Source organism: Culex quinquefasciatus, chromosome 2 (assembly GCF_015732765.1).
Source record: "Culex quinquefasciatus strain JHB chromosome 2, VPISU_Cqui_1.0_pri_paternal, whole genome shotgun sequence".
Lineage (NCBI taxonomy): Eukaryota > Metazoa > Arthropoda > Insecta > Diptera > Culicidae > Culex > Culex quinquefasciatus.
The window spans coordinates 149152252-149164806 of NC_051862.1; the positions used below are offsets into that span (position 1 = coordinate 149152252).

At 40.5% G+C, this 12555-nt stretch overlaps 2 protein-coding genes across 2 annotated transcripts; one reads left to right on the forward strand and one right to left on the reverse strand.

The window, feature by feature from the left end:
* Positions 1 to 2745: 2745 nt before the first annotated feature.
* LOC6038921 (deoxynucleotidyltransferase terminal-interacting protein 2) lies at positions 2746 to 9562 on the forward strand. Its single transcript, XM_038255727.1, has 4 exons — positions 2746 to 2993; positions 3052 to 3359; positions 3913 to 4077; positions 9335 to 9562. The coding sequence occupies exons 1-4, from the start codon at positions 2837 to 2839 to the stop codon at positions 9545 to 9547; spliced, it is 843 nt and encodes a 280-aa protein (XP_038111655.1). The 5' UTR covers positions 2746 to 2836; the 3' UTR covers positions 9548 to 9562.
* LOC6038920 (iron-sulfur protein NUBPL) lies at positions 9550 to 10688 on the reverse strand. Its single transcript, XM_038255726.1, has 3 exons — positions 10518 to 10688; positions 10155 to 10456; positions 9550 to 10096 (listed from the first exon to the last, which is right to left on the reverse strand). The coding sequence occupies exons 1-3, from the start codon at positions 10575 to 10577 to the stop codon at positions 9559 to 9561; spliced, it is 900 nt and encodes a 299-aa protein (XP_038111654.1). The 5' UTR covers positions 10578 to 10688; the 3' UTR covers positions 9550 to 9558.
* Between the last annotated feature and the right edge of the window lie 1867 nt (positions 10689 to 12555).

The following is a 12555-nucleotide window of genomic DNA, read 5'->3' on the forward strand; positions in this document are numbered from 1 at the left end:
TTCGGAAGGAACCGGTCAAGAAAAAAATCAAATGGGCAGCAGTGGTAGCGCAAGCAAGTCAGAGAGGGTGAAGAAAAGCCCCAAGAAATCGCTCTCTCTTCTTTGTTCTGCTGTTCGTAAAGCTGTTTCTTGACCCCTTTCCTTCCGATCTGCGTACTAGCCCAAGCCTGTAGATGTAAACAAAGTGGGATCATTCGAAAATCACTTTACGCATTCTCTCTATTCATCACCCAGATCTGTATGCACCTTTGTGCAATAGAGTAATCTACGTGCGCATGTATTGCGTGTAAGTACACGAAAAAGATTGAGGTTAAATTTTGTCCGGACAGCAAATTCAAATGGTGCGCTAGTGTGTGTACGCGAAACGTCATAAAGCTCTATACAATCCAGGAAGGTGCTGTGTCAAGGGGGTTGACACTCGATCATTCTGGAATCATTCCAGTTTAATTCCGGAATGATTGGAATGATGAGAATGATTTGTTGTGTAAATTGAGTTTTCCAGATTAGCGTGTAAACGTCATAACAAAAACAGAAGAATTTTGGCGTGATTCATTTTCCTAACTTACTTTTGGAAAATCTTTGCGATATTGCCCTAAAAAACCTTACGAATTGACCTACCTTTATCAGTTTCGGCACGTTACTTTTTGAAGATCGGTGTAGTGAAGAACGCATTTGCGTTGGGCAGAATACGATTCGGAGTTCTAGTGCCGAGTCCGGTTCCTCCGGTCGGTTCCCAAACTGCCGCATCCCTCGCAATGGTTGAACTCTAAGTCGGCCTGCTATCTCCTGCACTTACTTCCGCTTATCCGTTACGGTAGTGCGCAATCCCGGATGTAGCGAGGAAAGTTTTATTTTGCCAATTTCATCAAATGATACGTTCTGATTAAAAACCTACGGATCTCCGGACAGGTCTCTTTTATGATAGGAAAACTACTTGGAATAGCTATCCTTCAGATAAATATTGACAAATCCCCCCACCCCTCGTGGACAGTTGACCATAAGCATCCGCTCTCTTGGGAGGTGGTGCCAAGTAGGCCATCATCTCGGCTCCACAGAGTAATCCAGAGGGAGCAGTCCGAACAAAAGTCATAGAAATGTTTGGCTCCGTTACGGCTTTACCCTTTGGAATCGTAGCAGCTTGTGGCGTTATGTTTTGAGCGTTACCAGCCCGGTTAAGAAAATTTTTCATCATAGTAAACTCAGGTTTTTTTCAACTTGACTTTGTTTTGACAAGTGCAAAGCTTTGAATGGCTTTGATTGTTGAAACTGTGTGCTCCTCTTTTCAAAATTTATAGAAAAAAAATCATGTTAAATTTAAAGAGCTCAACAAGTAGAAAAATCTTAATCTTTGTTTGCAGTTTCCCGAATAATCAAATTCTGTTCTTGAGCAGAAGAATGCTGTCGGTGTTTGGGCATTTCTGGAGTCACATCTTTAGCTCAAATAAATGGACGATGAATTCACAGCTGAATCTCGAGTCAATTTCGCTCTTATTATGGCTCCAGCAAAAGCTGTCCAAATACACACGAAAGAGTATTCCAATATTTCAACTGGAATGACGAAAATACACGTGGAAAACAATACATTTTTCTTCAGCATTTCATTTAGTCTAACTTCCATCAATGAAACTGACAAAATCTCTAGTCACAGAGATGAAGAAAGTTAAAAAAATCTTTAACACAACAAAACGTAATGTATGTACCTCCAAAATTCATTGTGTCACCACTTCCATATCTTTGTTGTTCCCTTGACGTTATTAACCAAAAAATGCTGAAGAACTTATCAGTTAGTTATTTGTCTTAATTAAAGAGCTTTTCAGCCATAAACGCTGTTTCGGCTCGGCAAGAAACTATAAAGTAAACCCCAGTATTTGCCGATTCTGGCAACAAGTTACCCAAAATTGCAACACAGCGTTCGGTCACAAGTAGAAAATTCGACTTCAATCGGATGGTGCACCGTAAGATGTAAGAGCACTTCCAGCAAAATATTCTCACACTTTATTACCAAGACAGTTTTCGTGTCAATCTTTTTAGTATTCTGTTTCATTTTGTTCCAAATTATAATTTTATTTAATTCACTATTTAGTAAATAACTTTGTTGATTTTGGGAATGTGAAAGTTTTTGACAAACTTCAAATGTCATCTAGCCGACTAGATCGCTGTGAAAAAAATGTAACGCATTGAACGTCAGTTTGCCCCGAGGGTTAAGACAAGCAAAATTGTAACGCCCGGAACGAATACGTATTAAACCCGGTCAAATGGGCCACCAACAATGTGTGGTCGCGCCAGAAACTGTTGTGACTCCAGAAGCTGATCCGTCCCGCCGGTGACCGCGCAAACCTTCACCCCCATCGGTTGACTGGCCACCGAAAATTGTTCTGTAATCTGGTAGGCCACGATGCATGATGAATGCTCGACGTTTGGTTTTAAAAAGATGTTTAATTACTTTTTTCAACAAGAAAATGACAGCTAACACGCATAAATGAAATTAAGTAGAAACGGAATAATTAATATTATGCCAGCATCATTCCAGAATAATTCTGGAATGAACAGAATGATTCGAATGAAAATATTCGATGTGTCAACCCCCTTGTGCTGTGTCCTATCGTTGATGTTTACTTGTCAAACTTGAAAAAATATGTTATAAATTGGCCCAACTACATTGTTTTGCTTGAATTTCCATGTTCAGCCTGGCAACACTGCGCTTCGCTACCAAGCCCGCAGCTGTCAATCTCTGACCTTACGCACACAATCAAAGCTTAAACCACCCCAAAACAAAAACACGCGTTGAAGTTGGGTCGAGGTGCTGCAGCTTTCCTCGTCCGTTCCAGACTCAGCGATGGATCTTTTCACGATAGACACCGCCGGAGCCGGTAGTGCCGACTGCAGTGAAACCTTCCGACCGGTTCTTCTACCCTCCAGCAGCAACTACCAACAGAAGCCAACTTCCCAGGAAGACAGCGACGAGGACGAAGAAGATGATGACGATTATGGAGGTTAGTTTTTGGAAGATTTTTAAAATTTTGCGAGGATTATAAACGTTTTCGATTTCAGGCCTTCCACCACCCAGCAAGGACATTTTCGAGATTCTCGGCACGTCACTCGCCGCTACGCCGTCCAGTTCAAAGGCCAAACGAGGCACGGAACTTTTATTCCGGGAAGATTTGAATGCGTCAAAAGAATCAACACTGCTTCGCAAGGCCCGCCACAACTCCCGGATGGAAACGGCGTCCGTGAAGGAGCTGGCCCTCACCGACGTGGCCGCACACATGAAGGCTGCCGTCGTGACGCCAGCCACCGAAAAGCAGAAGAACTTGGCCACCCTTTCGATGAGCGATCGCCAGCTTAAGGAGCAGAGTCGGGTGAGAAACTTTCTTCGAGAAAGTAGAAAATCTACCTGAATGGTTCAACATGATGTTTATTCGACACCTGAAAGCGTCCCCAAGCTGCCGCGCCTGTTCCGACTCGACTCAATCCGGTTCCGGTCCCTCCCGCAGTAATCTTAGTGGTTCGACCTCAAGTTGATGGGTTCCATTGTAAGGCCTGCGGGACAGTAAACGGTGTTTGTGGCCACGTTGCGGGGCAGTGGGTTTCCGTTCAGGGACGAGGACAATCCTTGCGCGGATTGTTCTGGTTCTTGGGGTGCAACACTGTCTCCTGACGGTTCAAACTCACCGCCGAGAGAATTAAAAGGTGAAGATTTGAAGTTTGAAGATCTTTGTCGCGTTTTCTCTTGTGCGGACATTTTGTTTTTCTTTAAAGGGACATTTTAATGATGGAACCGGGTTACGGGACAGGTAGCACGGCTGGGACACGTGATGTCTCTTTAGTAATCTGATTTAAACAAGATTTGAACTGTCTGAGCGAAACATCGAAAAACAAATTCAAAGCAAACATTTTTTCTCATTTCCGCAGAAAGAGCGCGCCAAGACGAAGGGTGGCAACTGGTTCAACCTGGGGGCGCCCGAGCTGACGGAGGAAACCAAGAACGAGCTGGAGCTGATCCGGATGCGGTCGGCACTGGATCCGAAGCGGTTTTACAAGCGCAGCGAGATGAAAACGTTGCCCAAGTACTTCCAGGTGAGCGTTGTTATCCAAATTGTTTTAGCAGTCAGGGACCATCCATAAACCACGGGGACACTTTAGGGGGCGATTTTGACCGTTTTGGCCTCATTCGATTTGTCTTGGGGTCCCATAAGTCGCTACTAAATATGTTGCAGTTTAGTCAAGTACCTACTTCAAAAGTTATGCTAAAAAACGATTATGACCAAATTTCGGAAGATAGTAAAAAGGGTGGTTTTTGTAAGAAAACCCATCATGTTTTACATTTTCAGAAAGGTATTTAAAAGAACTTTCCAACGCGACTAAAACATTGAAGTTCTGACAACCCTATCAAAAGTTATAAGCACTTAAGAGTTACTTGAGCACTTTTTGGAGGCCGGATTTCAGATATTTTGATGACAACGTTGTCCGGATCTATCATGCGACCTGTCGTTGGATTTCTGTTAAAGAAATTCGATTCGGATGAAACATTGTCCATACATTCCTTACATCCACTAGCGTGCACAGGGTGGGGCAACGGAGGCAACATGGAGCAGTTGTCCCACTATCCTCAGAAATTTGTTCTAAAATTGCTAAGGGGGTGTCCATAAACGATGTCCATGCGTGGACATACCGTACCAAACGCTCCGAATCAGTTGTGGTGTGGTGTGTTAGTGTAAATTTGGCAGATAATAATATTTAGAGGCGGGGGGCGGTGGTTGGGAGGTGGAGGAAATGAGGATAGGAAAAAGGGAAGGTGGGAAAGGGATAATATGGATATATCATTTGAACAATAGAATACTATATAAAATAAGGGAAAAAAAATCTTCTATCAAATAATGATAGATAAAATGGATAGATCTCACCAAATCAAGATTCAGATTCAACGATCCATAATAAACCTCCTTCACAAGCAAAATTCCGATCCATCGGCTTGGTAGATTTCGTAGGGATCGGAACCCAACATTCCGAGTGTGTGTGTGTGTGTGTTGCTATTGTTTGGACATAATCAGAGGGATGCGTGCGTGCGTTGCAGCGTGATGCGATGGTGTGTGTGGGATTAGGGTGATCCAATTTTGCGGGCAGGACTGATTGATTGAATTTCCTTGGAACAGCTTCCCGACGTCTTCAACGATATCCATACGAAAAGAAACCCCAACACTCGGAAGACTTCACTCTTTCTGCAGAAATGTCCAGTTCTTCGTTTTGGCAGCTTACACCTCACAAAGTTTTACGCGGATGATGACATTACAACCAACTGTCAGAAAAGGCAAAATACGGATCTAATATCTGGTTTAGACACTTTAATTTTCTAAAATTTTCCTAGAAGGTTAATTTTTAATTCGAAAAAAAACATGACGCAGCAAAAAAATATCACGCCCGCACGCACCGATTACTACGATCCTCTTACCTCTTGCCAATTTAGTTTGTTTTGCTTTAAAATGAAAAAAGTGACCAGAAATGGTTTTTAATCGTGTTATTTTACCGTTGTAAATAAAAAATTACATAGGGCTTTAGGATCATTTTTCCAACTGACAATATCTCGAAAACTATTGGTTCGGTTTTCAATGTTAAAAATGAAACTTTTGTGAAATTTTTTGATCTTTTCAATAAAAATAATTTTAAATTATAAAATCAAACATAATTTTGAAAAGGCCTACACAAATATAATTTTCCTCAGTTAATAGTTTAAGCCAAATATTAAAATTTACAAACATTACAAAGAAAAATGTGCCATGCCATATTTTTTTTTCTAATGTTGGTACCACCGAGCGATTTTGACATTTCGTGCGTGCGTGACGCCATCTTCGGTTAAAAATCTAAAACGCTTAACTGTATCAAAAAATCTATAATAAATGATTTGATTTTAGCTCTTAAAAATATTTTGGACAACATGAATTATTTTTCAAAACTTTTTTTTAATCATATCTTTCAAAGCAGTTGTTGCAGCATATTATAACAAAGGTATGTTGCCCAAAAGATGTATAATAACTACTATACTAAACAATTAAGATAACCAAAAAAACATATGAAAAATAGTTTTTTTTTATTTAACATTCCAACGCCCAAGGCTCCAAAAAAGTTGGAACGGTAACTTCAACTCAATGGTTCTCGGGCATAACGCAACTAATCATGATGATTCTTCTTTCCAGTGATTTGTTAGGATGTCTGGATGATTCTAGAACTTTGCAGAACTTAATTCGATCAAATCTATAATTTTTGCGATCAAAACCATCGTTCCAACTTTTTTTGCGAGTAAAAAAAATCGCCAAAAATTCCGCGGAGGCAGTCGTTTTAAAGAAAGGTGGAACGATGTTTTTGGTCGCAGAAATTACAGATTAGTTCAAACCAAATTCTGCAAAATGTTAAGATCATCTAGACATTCTTACAAATCACTGGAAACAAGAATCGTCCCGATTGGTTGAGTAATGCCCGAGAACCAGCGAGTTGAAGTTACCGTTCCACCTTTTTTGGAGGCTTGGGCGTCCATGTAAGCTGGACATGCGTTGGGCGTTTCAGTGTTAAACAAACTAAATAAGGCCGTTGCAAATATTTTTTGATGTTTATGCCCCTCGACTAGGGTGGTCCAAATCCGGACTTTTATGGGGCTACCCCCTGAAATCAAAGATTGACCCATCACTAGGCTAAATTCCAAATTTGAGCTCATTCTGACCACGGGAACCCCTCCCTCCAATCGCTTAAAGTTTGTATGGGAAAAATCGTCAAAATCTATGGAGAAAAGCAACTTTTTTACTTTTTTACCTGTGGAAGGCGCCATAATTATCCGATTCTTACCATTTCTCAAATGTAGAACCTTCATTAAATTTTGAACAACTTTCCCGAAGACACAATATAAAAAAGGAAGGAATTTTCTTTAGATTTTTTAAAAAACTGAATCCAAAAGAGTATCTTAAAGGAAGGCCGCAACTGCAAGATCTGAAGGTTGTTAACGATTGTGCAGAAAGAGATGTTCCCTGAAACGAAAAATTTACAGGTAAACTGACAAAAAATGATAAACAGTTGCAATATTTGTTGCAGGTGGTCTAGGAACACAGAAAGAAATTTCCAGAAAGAATAAAAAAATAATTTTAGAGAGTATGAATGAAAATTTGCAGCAATAATTGTAAAATTGCCTTGATTTGTTCTGATTTGTACTTAAGTATATTTTTGTTAAAGCAAACTACCTAAAGGAACAACATTTTTATTACCTGAAGATTTTTTTCAAATAATTGAATCATTATCATGTTTCTTTAGCATATACGAAAAACTGCGTGTAATGCTTGGAAAAACAAACAAACCCTGTTCTCATGACATTTGCTGTATTTTTTTAATTGAGCCTAAGCTGTCTTTTCTTTAAACTATTTTTTCAGCGCAGTTTTTTTTTTATTTTTGACATAATTTAAGAAATTATATGCTAAATATATCTCAAAACAATCCTGCTATTTTAGTTGGAAATTATAATAAACATGCCAGAAACGCAGCGCAGCGGATATCAAACGAAAACGACGACGACGACAAAAGTCCAAGCAGAGAAACAGCGCGCGCTTGTAGGTAAACAGGCAGGCGAGCAAGCTCGTGAGAGAGTTTGAACCTGAGAGAGAGCACGTGCGTGTACGAATTGGAAATAAACATCGTTGTTAGGTAGCCCCTTACAGCTGGCCGCGCAAAAATGGCCAGTTTTGGGCGCTAATAACTCCGCGGGAAAAAATCCTAAAAATATTGTGTCTTCGGGAAAGTTGTTCAAAATTTAATGAAGGTTCTACATTTGAAAAATGGTAAGAATCGGATAATTATGGCGCTTTCTACAGGTAAAAAAGTAAAACAGTTGCTTTTCTCCATACATTTTGACGATTTTTCCCATACAAACTTTAAGCGATTGGAGGGAGGGGTTCCCGTGGTCAGAATGAGCTCAAATTTGGAATTTGGCCTAGTGATGGGTCAATCTTTGATTTCAGGGGGTAGCCCCAAAAAAGTCCGGATTTGGACCACCCTACCCTCGACTCTGACAAAAGTCGAGGGGATGGGGGCAAATAAAAGTATAAAAAATTCAATTACGAGCCATGGTTTCAACAGTTTGATGAAAAACATGTTTTCAAATGCATTATACACCTGTCCAGTTGTTTTGCAATCATTAGTATCCAAAATTTCTAAGACGATTTTTTGTTTGCTAAAAAAAAGTGTAGAGCTGTACACCGGAATCAAGTAAGCAAATAAAAAAAAACTAAAAATATTGAAAAAATGCCAAAAAATTAAGTTAGAACAAAAATTAATAACTCAACAGGAATGTTAAAAAATATAAAAAGCTGCAAAACTTAAAAAAAATACAACATTAACTAAAATAATTCAAACAGATCAAAGTTTAAATCAAAAAAGGCTTAAAAATTCTTTTAATATAAAAATAAAACTAACTAAAACAGAATTAAAAACGACTAAAAAATAGAAGATTGGAAAAACAAGTATTTAAACAAAATTAAAAATAAAGAAAACTTTTTTTTCTATATTAAAAAAAAGCAGAGAGAAAATAAAAAAAAATTAAAAAAATTGCAAAAAAAATAAAAAATATAAAACTTAAAATAAGCCAGTTTCATCATTTTAATGCAAAAAGTGTTTTAAAATGCATTTTACACTAGTTCAGTTGTTTTGCAATCATTAGTTTTCAAAAAAGAAAGATTTGACGAAAACAAAAAAAATGAGCGAAAAAAAAACTTTTTGCGATACTAAACATCGAAAATTTTCAAAAATTTCAAATATGTTTAATCAACCCAAACATGCTAAACATGATTTTAAACGCAGGGGAATGCATTTTAAACCAATTTCAGTTGATTGCACTTAAATTTCCATTGCAATTTTGAAGTTTTTTGAAAGATATTTTTTTGCCCCCTGATTTTTCGGGCCAACTTTGAAGGGAGGGTGACAAAAACATGAGTCTTGACTTTTTTATAAGCAGTATTTGATTTGAAATATATTTTTTTGGGTATTATTTGAGATTCTCGAAAATCGGAAACGGAATTTGATTAGTCACCCTGTTTTAGTGGACCTAAGGTGAAACGGGACACCAGTTCTTGGACAACTTCTGTTTAACTTAAATCCTTTTCTGAACTTTCTCGCTTGCTATCGTTATATTTGCCGTCTGCAACAGACAGAACTTGTTTATGTTGCGGTGTTTTTCGTAAGGGTGCTTCCAAAAACTCGAGGCGTGGTGTTAATATGGCGCTGCCTTCCTGTTTTCCCTTAAAACAAAACCCTCAGCATTACAAATTGAAAAAAAAACTAATTCCTCCTAATTTCAACGCAGATTGGCAAGGTGATTGATTCCCCGCTGGACTTTTACAACGAGCGCGGAACCAAGAAGACAAAGGCCAAGACGTTGGTGGACGAGCTGCTCGAGGACGCCGAGTTCCAGCGGTACAACAAGCGTAAGTACGCCGAGGCACTGGAAAAGCGCAAGAAGAAGGCTTACGTAAAGGCCACCATGAAGATGAAGAAGCTCAAGAAGAAGAAGAAGTAAACTTGTTTTGTTTAACTTTGCTCCCTTTTATTCGCCAAGAATTGTATCACCTTCCTTGCTATGCTTTGGTACGATTGGGCAAACTTTGACTCGGGGAATTTCAAACAGAACGGCGTTCCCGCGTCGCCACAGTGCATTCCCTCCCGCTCGATTGGGATCCGCTCGAGCACTTGCACGCCCAACTCCGAGGCCATTTCCTGGGTGGAATTCCGGGCCAGTTCGATTTTATGCTCGCAGTTATCACAGATTACGTGGCTCATATTTTCAACGAGGCCAATCAGTGGCACGTTCAGCGTTCGGTACATTTCCGCACCCTTCCGGGTGACCTCGAGGGCCGCCTTTTGAGGCGTGCTGACTAGTAAGACTCCGGAGAGTGGGACGTGCTGGCTAAGCGTAAGATGAACGTCACCCGTTCCGGGAGGAGTGTCCACCACCAGGATGTCCAACGGGCCCCAAACAGCTCCCTTGAGAAGTCGTTGGATGGCGGACATGACCAGCGGTCCGCGCCAAACCACCGGACCGGATTCGACCAGCAATCCCATGGACAAGCTGAAAAGATCAACGGTTGTTCAAACAATCCAAGTTCAAACAAGATTCAAACTCCCACCATTTCACCCCGTAATTAACCGGCGGCACCATCCGGTTTCGGTCGTCCACCAGTGGAACCTCGGCCACGTTCATCATCAGCGGAACCGACGGCCCGAAGATGTCCCCGTCCAGCAGGCCCACGTTCTGGCCCTGGCCGGCCAGCGTAACGGCCAGGTTGACGGCGGTAGTGGTCTTGCCGACGCCGCCCTTCCCCGAGGAAACGACCACAACGTCGCGCACGCCCTCAAGTGGGGCCCGCTTCGGCAGGCTACGCGCCATCAGTTCGGCCTGGCGCGGGTCGGCTTTCGGGTGGAGGCATTGCTGGGGGTGAAGTTAGCGCGTTTGTTATGAAAGCTGGGTTGGTTGTTTGAGTAAAACTTACCGTATTTGTGGAAAATGTTCTTAAAAGATCACTTTTATTGAAAAGTTTTGCTAAAAACATTTTGAACTAAAACGATAGTTTCGTAACTCGATTGCGCGTTTTGGAACGGATTCGGTGCGTATTTACATCTTGAGGCGTATTTTGAATATCAGATATTCTGTCGAGATCTGTCAAAATATTTCAAAACAGCAGAGCTGTGCGTCATTTTGCACGTTTATTCCACAGCGAATCAATAATACTCTTAATTAGGTTTAACAACACTTACACTGGTAAACAGCATTACACTTTTTTCAGTTCACTTTTACACACTTGTATGGGATTTTGCAGTTCAAGTATGATTACACACTTTCGTGTACACTCAAAATCAGAATAACCCTTAAAAAGGATACTTTCTATCCTTTTTTCAACTTTACCCGTCGTCACCCTTTTGAAAGGGTACGAGGGCGAAACCCTTCAAAAGGGTTATGGCCCAGTACCCTTTAAAAGGATACTGGCAACAGAGCGGCGCGCTCACTAGCGACATCTATGGGTCATAATTATTCGTTTGAAACAGTGGTGCCATCTGTTGGATTTTCTTTTAAGATCAGTATGAAAGCAAAATATTTACCCGAAAAATGTTTTTATTTTAACTTTACAAAAAATCTACATTCTTTATTTATCTAATATCGTCTAAATCTTGGTCTATAGCCTAGCCATGCTGGCCATTCAACAGAAGCAACCGGATCCGGCTCGGCGTCGATCCATGGTGTTGATGGTTGAACGAAGTGATGTACGGCATTCGGGGACCATCTGGGCCAACTCAGATGCCTTCCTTGGAGCCGGCTTCGAACTGCGACTAGGGTAGGTCCGCCTAGTGAATCAGGTTTGTCCTGTGCGGGAGTTTTTTCTGCGGAGAATATTTCAGAAATTTCAATTTCAAGCTTTTGACCATTGCCATTGAGTATTCCAGAACTTACATAACAGCGGTACTGTTCGGGAAACCGAGCGGCTTCACTCTTCATTTCCATGGTAGGTTAGGCAAGGTTAAAATGTTCCGTGGCATCCTCCTATTCGGATCAGAATCGGACGATGCCACTTGAGGGTGATATGGTTCCGCCACAGCCGTCAACGTCGCGAAGCAAGAGATTAAACGCGTAAAGATCTTTCTCGAGGCCGAAGAAGATAGAAAATGGCCAATAAGGCCGGAACAGTTCCGGCAAACTTAAGCGAAAAAAAAAACACGCGAACAAGTTTCGACACGTCTAGTACGATTAAGTTCCCGTTTTAAAATGCAGAGCGGCGCTAACATCAGTTGCAGTAAAGGAAGTACCCTTTTAAAAGGGTAAATCCAGCGAAGTAATTCCAAAGGGTGGTTTTTACCCTTTTAAAAGGGTAATCGGTACCCTTTTGCAAAGGATAAAGCTCGAGTACCGTTTAAAAGGATACTTTCAACCCTTTCAACCGGTAACTTTATTTTTGAGTGTAATCATACTTGAACTGAAAAATCCCATACAATTGTGTAAAAGTGAACTGAACAGTGTGTAATGTTGATTATCAGTGTATGTTAGATATGAGTAATAAGGCTTTCTGACGAAATTAAATACAAACACACTCAAAGCGGGGTGGTGGATTGTTTTCCACAAAGTTTTTGTTTGTGTTAGTGATTCAAACCTCCTTCCCCAATAAAATAAAATTATATAAAATAGAGCTATATAAGCCCGCTCTCACGCACACTAGCACGCCATTTGTTTTGCTGGACGGTACAAAATTTAACCTCAATCTTTTTCGTGTACGTACTCGCAATACATGCGCACGTCGATAACTCTATAGAGATATCCACGCGCGAGAGTGTGTTAGTTTGTAACAAGATTACACACATACATAGGCAAATCGAGTAGAATAATTCATCTGTCAAAATCAGCTGTGTCCTTTGTTATACAACGAGCACGTGGTAAACAGCTGGTTTTTACAAGCCAGTTTGGCTACTCGATTTGCCTATGTCTGCTCGGAATTCAGCCAATCACAATCGATCAAAACCAAAATAATACTTTAAATACAA

Coding starts and splice junctions, on each gene's coding strand:
- LOC6038921 (XM_038255727.1), top strand. CDS start 2,837: ATGGATCTTTTCACGATAGACACCGCCGGAGCCGGTAGTGCCGACTGC. Junction 2,994..3,051: donor AGATGATGACGATTATGGAG/GTTAGTTTTTGG, acceptor TTTCGATTTCAG/GCCTTCCACCACCCAGCAAG. Junction 3,360..3,912: donor AGCTTAAGGAGCAGAGTCGG/GTGAGAAACTTT, acceptor TCATTTCCGCAG/AAAGAGCGCGCCAAGACGAA.
- LOC6038920 (XM_038255726.1), bottom strand. CDS start 10,577: ATGTTTTTAGCAAAACTTTTCAATAAAAGTGATCTTTTAAGAACATTT. Junction 10,457..10,517: donor GAACATTTTCCACAAATACG/GTAAGTTTTACT, acceptor CTTCACCCCCAG/CAATGCCTCCACCCGAAAGC. Junction 10,097..10,154: donor GTTAATTACGGGGTGAAATG/GTGGGAGTTTGA, acceptor TGATCTTTTCAG/CTTGTCCATGGGATTGCTGG.